This window comes from Oreochromis aureus, linkage group 20 (assembly GCF_013358895.1).
Source record: "Oreochromis aureus strain Israel breed Guangdong linkage group 20, ZZ_aureus, whole genome shotgun sequence".
Taxonomy (NCBI): Eukaryota; Metazoa; Chordata; class Actinopteri; order Cichliformes; family Cichlidae; genus Oreochromis; species Oreochromis aureus.
In genome coordinates, this window is record NC_052961.1 from 9781419 (window position 1) to 9797701 (window position 16283).

The 16283-nt window shown below is 40.2% G+C and overlaps 1 protein-coding gene across 1 annotated transcript; it reads left to right on the top strand.

Annotated features, from left to right (window-relative positions):
* Positions 1–241: 241 nt before the first annotated feature.
* Positions 242–7192, top strand: LOC120435210 (zinc finger protein 345-like). Its single transcript, XM_039604307.1, has 4 exons — positions 242–319; positions 2911–3348; positions 4267–4530; positions 5581–7192. The coding sequence occupies exons 2-4, from the start codon at positions 3141–3143 to the stop codon at positions 7092–7094; spliced, it is 1986 nt and encodes a 661-aa protein (XP_039460241.1). The 5' UTR covers positions 242–319; positions 2911–3140; the 3' UTR covers positions 7095–7192.
* The last annotated feature ends 9091 nt before the right edge of the window (positions 7193–16283 follow it).

Sequence of the window (16283 nt, forward strand, 5' to 3'; positions counted from 1 at the left end):
ACCTTTCAGTTTGTGGGTAATGTCGCAGATTTGTTGTACGGACCTGTTTACACTGTCTCTATAAGTTTTGGAAACCAAAAACAAACAAAGGCGTCTGTTTAGTCACTTGGCCACACAACAACAACTCACAGCAGAGCAGGAGTGGAGGGGGAGGGGCGCGGTTGGCCGGTTAGGCTGTGACTGGACAGCAGGCGGAAAGTGATGTGACGGAAGTGAAAGGAGAACAGAAGTAGATGGCGGAGAGATGATGTAGAGGTGAAATAAGATAACGGGAGGAGGGATTTCAAGTGATCATAAAATCCAGAATGGCCGTCGTTTGGTGAGTGGAACCAGATTCATCAACAACACCAATAAATAAGCATGTAGGGAGATTAAGAGTGCTATCTGAGCCGGTTTTAGACAGGCATAAATGAGGGGGCAGACAGAAATGTAAAGGGGGCACATGATGGCAACGGAGGCGGGAAAGGGATGGGGTAGCGGTGGTGGTGGGGTGCTCTGGATTACAGTTTTTGTCATGCAAATGGTTTGCACTTTGTCAGGATCTACCTTCAGTTGGTCCAACTGAAGGTAGTTGGTTCAATTCACCTTCAGTTGGTCCAACCCAACTTGGGTGGTCCAACTGAAGGCTGCTTATGCTGGTGTAGCTCTTAGGGTCACTGAGGCACGCAAACCCTGACTGAGGGATTTCTGGAAAAATTAAAACACACAGCTCTGCTATCACTTGCAACATAAATTAAGAGAGAAAACTAAATAGCAGTGATGTTTGTAGGGTTACTGAAGTTGGGCTAGCTGGTATATAATGATGTACTACATGGTGGCTAGCTGCACAGCTATGGTTAGCATAATATAAACACAGTGAAGCTGGAAGATGAATGCTAACTGTTTTCCACTTGATAAAAGTTAACGTGAGGGTTCCCGATGGTTAGGGACAAATGTAATCACATGGCAGGATGCTGTAAAAGGACCAAACTTCAGTTAGCAGAACAACAATGGGCTGGGCTGCAGTTACATCTGCTAATCATCTACTAATAAAGGCAGAGTAGCTTATATCAAATATGACATTAACACAATGCCAATATTAACAAAACTAATAAGGGTAGGCTAGTGTTACGACCCGGCTTGGGGTCATGGGAGGTAACATAAACGAGCCCATCACAAGGGAGGTCAATATAAGAAAAGGGTTTATTACAAACACACAGAACTGAAAACCATTAGTGTAGCTTACAGCTAATCACTAGGCAATTAAACAACACAAACAACTCTCACACGTTCAAATACAAATGAAAACTAGCCACTCAGGCAGAAACACATCTCAAGGCTACTCAGGCAGAATTCCAACGCTTAATCTGAGTTAGGCAAGGCGGGGTCAAAGACAGAGGCAAGAGGGACCACCTGCACGCTCTGTCCAAAACATAGTCTCCCCTGAGTGAAGGATCCTCAGGCTTCTGTTGCCACAGTGAACACATGTCTGTGAAGGTTCTCAGTCATCCAGGTCATCGTAGTCAAAGGAGTTTGCAAAGAAAAGCATCTGGACTTCTTTAAGTTGCTTGAAGACGTGCCACCATGGTTTGAAAGAGGAGTGAAAGAGGCCATCTATGTCCACTGTGAGCGACCATCTTTGAACAGAGGCGGTGGTTTACGACACCAACTGTCTGCCATCTATAATCCAGTTTTGAGTTCCCCCAGACGCCTTAACGCCCACTCACATCCTGGGCCATCTGACCTCAGGAATTCACATGACAAGGTGGGGCCAGGTTTCACAATGAGCTCACCGAAACCCTGGCTGATTAGGTCCCACACCCGTTTTCACACCTTGGCTCATGTGATTAGAGGATCACCAGGGGTCCTTTGTCCCTCTTTGGGGATACTCCCACTGGGTTTAAATCTGGGACTCTCGCCATTTGACCTTAGAACTGAAGAAGCTTCTCGGATGAAAGGTGAAACGTCTTCAAGCAACTTAAAGAAGTCCAGACGCTTTTCTTTGCAAACTCCTTTGACCACAGTGAACACAGTTAGTCGCTTCATTGGTCCCCGGAGCACCACAAATCCCCAAGCAATCAATGGTCTATGAGGACTGGCACATTAAAATCTACATGCAGGTGGGTGGGCACGAGTCCCCAGCCAGCCAATCATCTGTGAGTCCTGGCACGCTTGGATTTCTTTACAGGATGGCCAGCCACTTCCTCCGAGGCCAGGGGCCTTAACACCAAGTTATTTAAAAAAAAAAAAAAAAAGTAAATTCAGCAAAGCTTGAAAAATAAAACTGAAAACTAGAATAAAAAATTATCCATCAAGATCTTTACAACCAACAACATAAAATTTTGTCTTAATTGGATAGCATAATTCAAATAAATAACCCCTAAAGCCCTGCCTAATGAGAAACCTGACGCAGGGTCATTTGCATACTAAGAGTGATTGGATGTTTAGCTCGGGGGAGGGTGAGTGCTGTGTGAGCCTGCGCACTAACAGAGCACAGAGGGAAAGAGCTAACGAGAGGTGAAACCTATAATCTCATGTGTGCCTTTTCCAGTGGATTTTTCAACTACTGTAGTAAATCTTGCCCATGTTCAATTTGTGGGTAATCTATTAATTTCTTTCTCAACTTCTAAAAGAAAACAGATTAACCTGATTTTTAGATACTAACAGTCTCTTCTCTGGGGATCAGAATGGGTTTCATAAAGAAAGGGATGATGGATAGTTTATTATGTTTGGAATCAGAAATCAGGAAAGCTCAAACAAATATGGAAATGATGAAAGCTGTCTTCTTTAATACAGGCATACAACGTGTTATGGAAAACATTAAATCCAGAAATCTAGGCGTAAATGGAAAATTGTACTATTGAATTATAAGACTGATGAAAGAATATAATTATACTTGTCTTCCCTGCTATTCTCCTGTCCACACTCCAGTCCAGAAGGTGGGATAAATGCATCTGTAAGCTGATATGTCAAACGCCATCAAGCCCCAAAGAAGAAGGGAGGAGGACAGCACTACTGTGGTAGAGGAGCAGCGTGTGTGCAGACACAGCTGCTGCTGATGAATTGGACTGAACCTAGAGAAGAGACAGAAGCTAAAGTATTGATCCCGTCAAGTTAGTGTGGATCTGATACCAATATCAACATCTGTGCCACGTCTATTGATGCTTGTATCGATCCGCCCAGCCTCAGTTCAAGCAGCAATGGGTTCAGTACAGTATCTGAGAGAGTTCATCAAGGAGAGACTAACTGCTGTTTGTGAAGAAATCTTCTCAGAGGTTCAAAAAACCATCATCCAGTATGAGGAGGAGATCAACCGTCTACACAGACAGGATATCAACCGGAAACCTGATAGAAACTCACACATCATAGGTATGGACATGTTTTTAACAATGTGCTGTTGAAGTTCAGATTCTTCAGTGTGATTAGCTTTACTAGAATATGTTAAACTGGGTATCCTTCTCTCACCCCAACCGGTCGCAGCAGATGGCCCCGCCCCTCCCTGAGCCTGGTTCTGCCGGAGGTTTCTTCCTGTTAAAAGGGAGCTTTTCCTTCCCACTGTCGCCAAAGTGCTCGCTCATAGAGGGTCATATGATTGTTGGTTTTTTCTCTGTATCTACTGTACAATATAAAGCGCCTTGAGGCGACTGTTGTTATGATTTGGCGCTATATAAATAAATAAATTGAACTTATCAGTGCTGTAGTTCAATGTCCAGTGATGGACTATGTTGAACTGGTGCAGGTCGATGGTCACTGATAGGTTAGGTTTTAATACATTTTAATTCATTTATTTATTAAACTTTTTTCTCTAACAGATTCCAATGTTGAGTACATCAGGCATTAGTGTTTTAGATCATCTGTAAACACTGAGACTGTGCAGTAAAGATATAGTTAGATGTCAGCGGAATACACATTTATCAAGTTGTTAACAGCCTTCTCTGAAGTTGAAGTGAAGCTTCATTTAAAAAAGGATTTTACACACTGATGTTTTCATGGTGGTCACATTGCATTTTAGTTTGGTGAACTTTGTGTCTTTGCTCACAGTGAGGATCCTTGCTGTGAGTGTGCACAACTATTTCCCTGAGCTGTTTGTGTGTGTCTGTGTGTGTGTGTGTGTGTGTGTGTGTGTGTGTGGCTCATGATGGGTCATATGATAGGCTGATCACCATTTCTTGGGTTTTGATTCATGCTTTTAAAAATATTAGTTTTTATATCACTAAATATAAAAAATATATAGTTTTTGTATCACACATTAGTGATTATTGTTCTTGTGTTTCTTTATTTCTCAAGACCTCCCAAAACAACATGACTGTAAGGAAGAGGAGGATCTGGATGAGCAGCAGGTCTGTAACCAGGAGAGGAACTCCAGCCTGGACCAAGAGGACCCAGAGACTCCACAGATTAAAGAGGAAAAGGAGGAACTCGGCAGCAGTCAGAAGGGAGAGCAGCTTGGGCTGAAGCAGGAGGCTGAAGGCATTATTGTCTGGACTGATAAAAAGCAGCTCAGACTGCTGGAGACCATCTGGAAACCTGTGATAAAGTTACACAGAATAGGTATGTAAAACTGTGTTGATTTAATAAAAGTGAATATAACTCACAGACAGCACAGTGGACCAGTGGTTAGCACTGTTGCCTCACAGCAACAAGGTCCTGAGTTTGACTCTACCAAGTGGCCAGGCCTTTCTGTGTGGAGTTTGCATGTTCTCCCCTTGTTCACTCTCCAGAGACATACAGACAGCCGGGTTAGGTTAGTGGGTGATTTTAAATTGCTCATAGGTGTGAATGTGAGTGTGAATAGTTTTCTGTGTTTCTGTGTTGACCCTCCGACAGACTGGTGAACTGTCCGAGAATTGAAGGTCAAAAAGTAATAAGCAACATGAATGAATCTCTTCAGCCTGATTTTCTGTTCTTTACTTAAACACATTTCCGCCATTAACTTGTGCAAAACGGTGAAAATTAGTGCGTAAAAAAATTCACCAGAATGAAAGGCGTGAAACATCTGAGTTTCAAATTTCCACTCACTGGTCAGACAAAATCTACACAGAGACACAAAGTCAACAACACAAGTTTCATTTTGTTCTGTTATCAGTTTAAGTTAAAGAATTATGTTTCCTCTGCAGCATGGAAATGGTCAATTTGAACAGTTTACAGGTCTGGGTAAAATGAATAAATATTTCTATTCTGTTTTGGAAAATATGAAATTCAGTGTTTCTAAAGTTAAATTTGTTAGACAAGAAGAGTGTTTTCATGGCATTTCAAGCACAGCCAAAACGTTTACTACTGTGTAAGAGAGCTCTTCCCCAGCATGCCTTCTTGTAACTGTAGCCAATTCAGACATCCACATTCATTTAACAAAAAACAACAACATCTATTTATTTCATATATCACAGACATAAGAAGCTGAGCTTTGAACTTTGCTAATAAGAGTGTCAGAACTAAACATTTGCATCAGTGCCCAAATAATTTGTCATGTTTGTACACTTTAATTTCAGTGGTATATGTGAGCAACAGGCTCACTATGTAGAGACCCGCTAATGGTTCAGACCAGTAAATATTTTCTCAAATGTTTGTTTTGCTATCATTTTTTCCCCTTTGTGCATTCAGATGTCCTACAGCAGCATGCTTTTGAGGAAGAGGAGGTTCTTACAGACCAGCACATCTTTAACCAGGAGAGGAATTCCAGTCTGGACCAGGAGAAACCAGAGCATCCACAGATTAAAGAGGAACAAGAGGAACTCTGCAGCAGTCAGAAGGGGGAGCAGCTTGGACTGAAGCAGGAGGCTGATACCTTCATCGTGACACCCGCTTATGGGGAAAGTGCCTACAGTAAACCAGAACTAAACAGTGAGCAGCTCCTTTCTCACAGCTCTCCTGAAGCAGAGACCCAAGATAATGAAGAAAGTCAGCATGTGGACTCAGGAACTACTAGAAATACAGAGATGAATAAGAGACGTCACAGTCAGAGAGTAGACAACCCTCCTGTGTCATCGAGTAAAAGTAGAACGGACACAAAGAACAAGTCTGTACAATGTGAGGTGTGTGGAAAAACTTTACAGGATAAATACAATATGATTACACATCTAAGAGTTCACACAGGTGAAAAGCAGTATTCCTGTAGCAGCTGTGGGAAACGATTTACTGACTTATTAACATTCAAAAAACACAAGAGAATTCACAAAGGTGAGAAGCCATATTCTTGTGACACTTGTGGGAAAACATTTGCTACTTCATCAAAGGTCAAAAGACACACGAGAATTCACACAGGTGAGAAGCCGTATTCTTGTAGGACCTGTGGGAAAAGTTTTACTCAATTATCAACATTCAAAACACACATGAGAATTCACACTGGTTATAAACCGTATTCTTGTAGCACCTGTGGGAAAAGATTTGCAACCTCATCAGCATTCAAAAAACACACAAGAATTCACACAGGTGAAAAGCCGTATCCTTGTAGCACCTGTGAGAAAAGATTTGCAACCTCATCAGCATTCAAAAAACACACAAGAATTCACACAGGTGAAAAGCCGTATCCTTGTAGCACCTGTGAGAAAAGATTTGCTGACTTATCAACATTGAAAAGACACACGAGAATTCACACAGGTGAAAAACCATATTCTTGTAGGACCTGTGGGAAAAGTTTTACTCAATTATCAACATTCAAAACACACATGAGAATTCACACTGGTTATAAACCGTATTCTTGTAGCACCTGTGGGAAAAGATTTGCAACCTCATCAGCATTCAAAAAACACACAAGAATTCACACAGGTGAAAAGCCGTATCCTTGTAGCACCTGTGAGAAAAGATTTGCAACCTCATCAGCATTCAAAAGACACATGAGAATTCACACAGGTGAGAAGCCGTATCCTTGTAGCACCTGTGGGAAAAGTTTTACTCAATTATCAACATTCAAAACACACATGAGAATTCACACTGGTTATAAACCGTATTCTTGTAGCACCTGTGGGAAAAGATTTGCAACCTCATCAGCATTCAAAAAACACACAAGAATTCACACAGGTGAAAAGCCGTATCCTTGTAGCACCTGTGAGAAAAGATTTGCAACCTTATCAGCATTCAAAAGACACACGAGAATTCACACAGGTGAAAAACCATAGTCTTGTAGCACCTGTGGGAAAAGATTTTTCGAGAGGAACAAATTAAAGAAGCACATGAGAATTCATACTGTTTAAATTAATACTTAAATACTTTAAAATGTGGGACTGCTGTGTGTTTTTTCAGTTTATTACGTTATTCTATTAATTGTTTCAGGGAAACTCTGATCTTACATTTCATGAAAGTTAGAGTTCTTCATGCTCCTGTTCTATTGGTTCATTGTTTAGCTCTGTTCATTAGTATTGCTTTATACACTATAATGGTACAAATGGACCAAAAACCAGTCCAAATCTTCTGGTTAATAATTTAATCCTTTGGTCAAGTGAGTTTTTGCCACAATAAAAATGAACAAAAATGAGCAACAGTCAAGAATTGTGTTTATTCTTGTAAGGGAGCAAAAGTATTAAGTACAAAGTTTCATGCTTGAAGAGGGAAGTCCCCAGTACATTTTGTCAGTCCCACCGTTTTTTTTGCCTTAAAACTGTCACACAATAGCTCTTTTCCTTCTAGGGGCTTCTCACAAGGACAGTTATGAGTGTGTGCGCTATAATGAGCAGATAAAATATTTTTGAAATCTGGGCATATTTCCAGGCACTAAGTGTATTCTTGACTATCATACAGCTCACACAATTAGAACATTGCATAACATGTGTTTTTTCCATCAGTTTTCAAATCCAAAAAATACTTTGTAGCTGCAGTGATTCCTTAATTAGTCAATGATTAGAGTTCAATTCAGCTGGGAAATATTAACTGCTGTTTTTGAGAAGTAGAGTTTTTAACACAGGAAACATGAAATGGAGCCTCAGGAGTCACTGAGGCTCCATTTCGTTTGATACCCTTGCTTACTGGTAAAGCTAGAGGTGTCTATGTTCACATGGACATTGATGATTCATTAGACCAGTGGTTCCCAAACTTTTTTTCCCAGCCCCCCCCCCCCCTCCCCCAAACACATCCTCCAAACACACACACCCATATTTTGCTCCATTGCAGTTTATTTCACACCTCAAACATTTAGTAAATGATTAAGCAAATACAAGTAAACGGCAATAAATTACAGGTAGTAAGAAAATACACTACTAACTCTTTTACGCTGCGTCCACACCTACACGGGTATTTTTGAAAACACAGCTGTTTCTATGCGTTTGGGCCTTTCGTCAACACGTAAACGGTGTTGCGATTCACCGAAAATGGAGATTATTTAAAACTCCTTTATGCTTTTACGTGTGGGACGAATTACAGAGTTCGTGACGCAACGTCAAAGGTATGTGCCTCTTTTCACGCCACGCCAGCGCCACGTTATTGTTTACATGAGATGAATTGCAGAATGGCAGATAGAGACGAAATACTGTTAATCTGACTATCTTCAGGTTTTACATGCTTACATATACACACACGCAGTTACTGTCCCTGCATTTAGAAAGGCAGCGGCGTCACGGTGTGATTATTTTACATGTAGTTGTTTTTTTCCTGTGTAATAATATTCAACATTGCTATCAATACATTTTTCAAAAAATGCTTCTCTGTGCAAAATGGGTTCAAAAACAAAAACAGCTGTGGGATACTGTTTGTCCGTGATTTGAACCGGGGGAACAAATTACGGCAGGATCAGCCTGATATTATTTGTATCCCACTGTAACTTAACTGCATAAAGAGCTAACATGTCCAAAATGTCAGGAGTAGTCATTACAAGAAGTGTTTGTGAACTAAAAATCAAGAATGTGGGATACTGTTTGTCCGTGATTTGAGAGCCCAGCGCTGCTCCCGATGCAGGAAAACTAATTTTGCAGGGGAGACCTACCTTGGCACTTGTGCAGGTGTAGCCAAAGGGAAGATATGCTTCACCATATTTTCTAGTCTTTGGCTTGGAAGGAAGTTGGTTTGGAAACATATTTGGCGATGTTTCATCTCCTGCTTTGCGTTTGTGTGGGAGCCCCGTCAAAAACCTGTCCATAATGCTAGCAGTGTCCAAGCTTTCTTTTTTCTTTTTTTTTTTTTCATACTGCGCCCCCCCTGCAATGGCTCTGCGCCCCCCCTAGGGGGTGGGCCCCACACTTTGGGAACCTCTGCATTAGACTATGATAAAGTGAAATCAGCTATTCTGTCAAAATATGACATTAACCCTGAAACATATCCCTGGACGTTCAACCAGATGAAAGCCCTCGTGAGCTATATGCGAGACTGAAGGAGCTTTATGGGAAATGGATCCAGCCAAAGGGTAAAACTATTCATGACATTGGTGAAACTATAATCTTGGAGCAGTTTCTCAGAATGTTATCTCCTGAGCTTCAGGTTTGGATCAGAGAACACAACCCTGGTTCAACAGTGGAAGCGGCTCGGTTAGCTGACGTTTTTGTTGCTGCCAGAAAGAAGGGACAAGCATGGAGCCATAATGCATGGAAGGCATCGAGGGACACCCGGAAGATACCTCAGCAAAACCATCTGGATTCAGCAAATACAAGCACCAGTAAGACCCCTCAGTCTGCCACTAGACCACCAAAGGCCTCCGGTAAGAAGCTCATTTGTTATCTTTAGGATTAGAGGGCCATACGAAACCTATGTGCCCAAGAAATTCTGCTAAAATGGTGCAAATGTGCTTTGCCCCCCATTCTAATGTTGATCCTGAGCAGGAGAGTGACAAATCCATCAAAATGAGTCAGATTGAAGTGAATGGCGTTCTACTCAATGCCCTTTTTGACTCTGGCAGTTCTCGGTCTCTTATTCACTCAGATTTTGCCCCACCTAATATTGTTCTCACCAGTGATACAATTTCAATCTGTTGTGTCCATGGAGATGATGAAAAGATATCTGACAGCTGACATCTACATTAAAGTTCAGGACCAGATGTATCTGCTGAATGTGGGTGTTGTGAACAGTTTGCCCTACTCTGCTGTGTTAGGGCGTGACCTTCCTGTGCTTTTTGATTTGTTGGAGTCTGAGCAGAGTGAGGAGTGCAATGTAGTCGTTACCAGAGCTCAGGCTAAGCAAGTCAGTACCCACTCTGAGACCCTGAGTGCCCTGCCTTTTTTTAATGAGGGGTTTGAAACAACTGTGGTGAAGCCACGGAAGACCCGCAGACAAAGAAGGCAGGAGAAATTCAAATTTTTACCTGTGGAGACACTAACAGACGCTGAGCCAACATCGTCACCCTTAGGGTTTAATATTCCAACTGAAATCGCTCAACTCCAAAAATCTGATCAATCTTTAATATCTCTTTTCCAGAAGGCCAAAGAAAAGGAACCTGGAGTGGAGCAGTGAGTACATCTTGCAAAATGACATTCTCTATCGTCAGCAGGGGTCTGTGCTGCAGTTGGTGGTTCCCCAGAAGGTGAGAAACGCCATTCTCACCTTGGGACATTCTATTCCTTGGGCTGGCCACCTTGGTAAGCACAAGACCACAGCTCGCATCAAACATCATTTCTACTGGCCCGGTCTTAGCAAAGATGTGGCTCAGTTTTGTAAAAGTTGCCCACAGTGTCAGATAACATCTGCTAAAATCCCCCATAGAGCTCCACTCCAACCTCTCCCTGTCATCAGTACTCCTTTTGAGCGTCTTGGAATGGATATTGTAGGGCCTGTTGAGAGGAGCAAAGCAGGAAATCGTTACATGCTTGTTGTAACAGATTATGCCACAAAATATCCTGAGGTGTTCCCTTTAAAATCTATAAAGGCCAAGCCCATTGCATTTTGTTTAGTGCAGTTCTTTGCAAGAGTTGGGTTTCCTCGAGAAATACTAACTGATCAAGGCACTAACTTCATGTCTACTTTGTTAAAACAAGTTTATCAGTTGTTGGGTATCCGGAGCCTGAGAACTTCACCATACCACCCTCAAACTGATGGGCTGACAGAACGCTTTAACCAGACATTGAAACGGATGCTCAGAAAGTTGGTCAACGACAGTGGTAACGACTGGGATCAATGGCTGCCATATCTACTCTTTGCTTATAGAAGTTCCCCAAGCCTCCACAGGTTTTGGAGGCTTGGGAACCTGTATTGGTAACAACCTGTATTGTTACCGATATAATGTCTGAAGTAAGAGAATCACTTACATTTTAAATGAAGCAAATGTGAAAATCAACCATAAATTAAATTATATAATAAAACAGTATCTAAAAGAGCTTCTTGCATTATTTTAATAATCAAGATCAGCGCCTCTTAAAACTTAGAAAGACCAAACCACATCAACACAGACAAATTCAGCGTTTATTCTGATCTCAATGCAGCTCCTACAAGCCAATATAAAGTTTTCAATCCAGCTGCTGATTAAAGCGAATAAAACTTGTTATTTCCTGCCATGTTTTCTTTACAGCCCAAGTTTTATGGCTCAGGAAAAATAACTCTAAGGGGAAGCCTTTGTTACTCAGTGAGAAGTCAAGACTAGGGTTATTTTTTAAGCTCATTTAAAATACCTGCTGTACAGGCTATAAAAAATGTACATTTATGATCACTATATCAACAAACATGCACAGAAATACACAATAAAAACATAACACTCAATAAAACATCAGATAAAACAGCTGAAACAGCTAAAGCTGAAAGCCAGTCAGAATAAACTGATTTCTAACAGAGTCTTAAAATGATCAGACCGCTCTTATGTTAATCGGGACGTTATCCTAAAGATTAGTGGTGGCCACCAAAAGACTCTGCCACCATGTTCACTAGATACTAGACATATTTCTTTGGCTTAATGTGATTGTGCTGCTGATTTTATTGCGTCTTAGTGAGCTGGATGTTTCACAGATGTGCTGAGCAAGCTCACTTTGACTTAAGCTACCACTGTACTGATTCTTTGGTAAGTGTTGTGTTTCCAGGTGCTGAATTGTACTATATGCTGTTTAGCCAACAGAAATCTGAATTTAATTTAAAATACACTTAATGACAAGAGATACTTGACTGTTGATTTGGTTTACCATTAATAATCCTGGAAGTTAGACGACCTCTGGAAGGTGGACTAGCTTTAGTTGAAAACCATTCTCAGGTCTCTCCACTTATGCTTATTTTTAACAGTGGACGTCTTTCAGGATCTCTCTCCACCAACCAACATGGAATCTACTGCCTTCATCAGATGCTGCTCTCCACATAGTTTCATTTACCTTTCATATTAAAAGTGACCACTCCATGAGAACCACAAAACACTCTTCAGTGTGTAACACAAATTTCACTCTTGAATTGACAATGTGTAGTTTCATAAGCATTATATGTCTAAATATTGTAACACAGATACTCATTTTTTCTTGAGCCACAAGCATGTCTGCAAGAAAAATGTCATCTTCCCTTTCTCTCGCTGAGCAGGCATTTCAACTCTACTAAAAGAATATGTAAATGCATACCACCAGCGGACCTGATCAAAACCAGGTTTAACCAAGTGGAACACAAAATAAATCTTCAGAAGTTTTCATATTTAATGTGAAACTTCTGAAGATAAATTAGGAAGATAAATGAAAAAGACCAAACAATAAATGCAGGGCAGGCAAAGGCACTTCCATGCTCACGAACAAGAGAGTATAAGGTGAAGATAAGGGTTATTTGAAATCAGCAAGGCTTCCAGAAGAGCTTGTGAAAGAGAGACTGAGAGAGAAAGAAAGGAGAATCATTTCTGATCAGAAACCCACGACAGCACGGAGGACTCATGCACGGCCCTGAAGCTTTACAGGAAGTACCTGGAGCTGTATCAGGAAAGAGGGAATCATTACGTGGCGAAGGTGCTCTACGAAGTCTACGACAAAGGCTTCCAGCTGAACTGAAAAGTCCAGGATTTGGATGCGAGATAGTCCGTCTGAGTGGACTGAATGCACTCTCCTTCCATCCACAGGTGCTGCTGTGCTTCCCTCTGTGATGGGACTGTGAGCAACACCATGACCTGAAGATGCTCGGGCTGCTTATTCTGTATCATATTTTATAGTTATTTGCTTTGAGTCAGTGACTCAGTTGTTTTTATCATATCTAAATGTAAGCTTTTTATATCAGAGAGGTTTACAGGGGAGGAAAGTGATCATTCAAAATATGAATTTGAAGCATATTTGTTTAAAAAAAAAAAAGACAAAATTGTTGCATGTGAATGAAGGCATCCTGAGTACCGTGAAATGTTTGTTGTTTGATACCAGGAAGTGGAGAATGTGCATGAATCCATGAAAATCTTGATTAAAACAGATTCCAACCACAATGAAATTTCTTTCTCCAGCTTCTGTGAAATCTGTTGCACTGTTCATGTTCCAGCTAACTTTTTGTAGCTTTCTTAGAATTCAGATCGATTTTGAATCTTTTGAAAGCTGTTATTTCTCTTCTGTAAATGACACATTTAACATGTTTGAAAAAAGTGTCCTCAATATTTCACCTTGAGATCTTTAAAATGCCCTAACTGGTAAGGACTGTGCTTCAAGTCCAGCATTTACAGCCACCACCTTTGAAAAGTAGTAACTATACTTTAATAGATGTGCTTCATTTAATAAATCTTTAAGTCACGTTTGAAAGATATTTGATATAATGGTTGATATTTGAAGAGTGTGCAGATCATCTGCACACTCTTACCGTTTCCACACAGTTGTTTTTAAAGGTTTATGACATTATTTTCATTGTTTTTCAGCTTGTTTTAAAAAGAGCAGTAGCTTGCTGCATTTAAGGGCGTACCATGTACACCGTGATATCACTTTTGGCGCAGCTCCATTTACCATAAAATGAAATTGTTTGAGCTCCTTGTCTGGTCTTACCAACAACTCTACAAGTAAAACCGAACATACAGTTAGTAATGATCCAGGAGATATGTTAAAAATCTACACAACACAGTGGATTTCAATGTTCCACGAAAGACTGTGTAAATCTACACAGAGTATAGTAATCCTGTTCAGCTGGATATGAGGAGGTCAGGGATGAATGTGCTCTGTAGTCTCAATAATATTAAAGCAATAGTGTAATCACAATACTGATAACTGGGAGGCTTAAAAACGAGCTATTACAGTCTCAGAAATATTGTAATATCGAAAATAATACTAAAATAAATTATACGATTTTTTGTCAATATGTAGCGAGTAAGACAGTCAAGGCCTTTGAACCAAGTCAAGGCTCCAAAATCAACAAATTCTGTGAGAGAGAGGAAGCATTTTGTCAGGGGTGCCAGAGTATTGTTTAAACTTATTTTGGTAAAAGATTCTCTCTAAAACAGTGTGACAGTTCAGACAAATCAGAAGATGCTGCAGGAGAATCAACACGGTTTTCTATAAGGATGAGCTCGCCTGTTAGAAATGGTTGGGACCAATGACTGTACAGTTGGGACTGACACCAAAGACACCAACTTAAGTTACGCGTGTAACAATGTAACTGCGTGAAAGGTTGAACTGAATGTTAACATTCATCAGATCACAGATCAGGTTGTGTCAAACCAGCAAGTAAAAACATTTTTGAGACACTAGAGGATTTTACCTTTCAGAGGTCCTACAGATGCATTATTTATGGGTCTTAAAGTTTTTCTGAGGGTTTCTTTTGGGTTGTGCAAACATACTAAATTTAATTGATAAATATAAGTAATTAGCCAGTAAATGACTTGGCAATGTTCATGTAATACAAATATATGTATTTTATTTTCCCTGATGGCAGCCAATTTTTTAAAAACAAGATGGCAGCTGCAGTCTAAGTCAGACTGTGAAATAAAAGATCAAAGAAGAGTTAAACAGTATTTAAATATTCAGGCTTTTTCAACATTTAGAAAAAATGTGTTTGAAATTCAAACTAATCTGCTGCACAGTTTCTCTAACTCTGCTGCCACAAGGACAGATACAGGAAGTCGCTCAAACCACATGAAACAAATCTTTATAGTATTTGTTTTATTTTACCCAGGAGCAAAAGATGTTTTAGAAAAATGGGACAAACTGTTGTTTAATTTTAGGGTTGGTGTGGTCCTGAGAGTCGTTGAGCTTGTCTTTGTTTTTAGGGTCACAGGTTTCAAGCTGGTAATCAAGGTGTGAATCAAAAGGATTAAATGAGCCCCTCCTGGTCTCCGACAATCCTGCCCCATAAAGGACTTGTTCTTTTGTTTCGGCCCAATTCATGTCTGTGGATCTTTTCTTTGTTTGTAACGCTAAACATGTTAAAACCTGAATTAAGGCTACAAAAGGTTTATTTCCTCGCCTGATGAGTTAAAATTTTGGCTAAAAAAGTTAAAAAGCTTAAATTTTAATGTTCTACTGCTGTGACACAGGTGAGTGGGTCAAACATGAAACAGGAAGTTGACCCAGAAAAGCACAGGCTGAGGAAATGACTTAAGCTTCTTTATTGTAAGATCATAAACTTGTTATAGCTAGTTTGTTGAATAAACCACTGATGGAAACAAGAACATGATGAAATCAATCAAAGTGCTCATTTTTGTGTTTTTGGCTGTTGGTTGTCATTTATTTTATTCACATAAACACAGTTTGGGCAAGTGCTAATGGTCCTTTGTTAATTAAAACCAAACAATCACCATTTCAAGGTTAATCAATACCACTGAAACAGATAACAGACAATAGCTGAAACTATCTTTAATCAACAGTCAACTATCAGCTTCAATTAAACTGACTCAACCAATGAGGGCATCAAATTTGGATTATGTGGTTTCAGCTAGGGCTAAACCAAAAGTTTTATTTTTCATTGAGAGGGTGAGAAAATAAAGCCTGTAAAGTTTAAAACTTTCATTTTATTTAATCAGTGTTGAACTCTGAGATTAATCCAGTCAGTTTTCATTGAATTGTTACTGAAATGTTGAAATCAGCACTGACGATAATGTTTTTCATTTATATGGATCCATTTCCACAACTTTTTGATCACCACTTCAGAACAACAACTACCTGACTACACAGGATCAACACTGAACTCTGACATTAATCCAGTGAATTTTAACAACAGTCACGCTAAAGGACCATTTAATTAATTAAATCGTGGTTACTTTGTTACAATAGGTGTAACGTAACTGTTGTGCAACATGCAGCAGATTTGTTGGAGAAGCTCAGAAGAATCAAACTCAACATGTGATGCATCTTGGACACCAAGGAATTTGGTGCTTTTGACGACCTGTTGACGATGGCTGTTAATCAAGGTGTGGATTAAAGGTGCTAAATGAGGCCCTCCCAGTCAGTCAGTATCTTTGTGCACTTCAGAAACAACACGCCAGGCAAAAACTGGGTCAACCCCCACTGACATCTTAATGTGGGCTTAATGATGACACG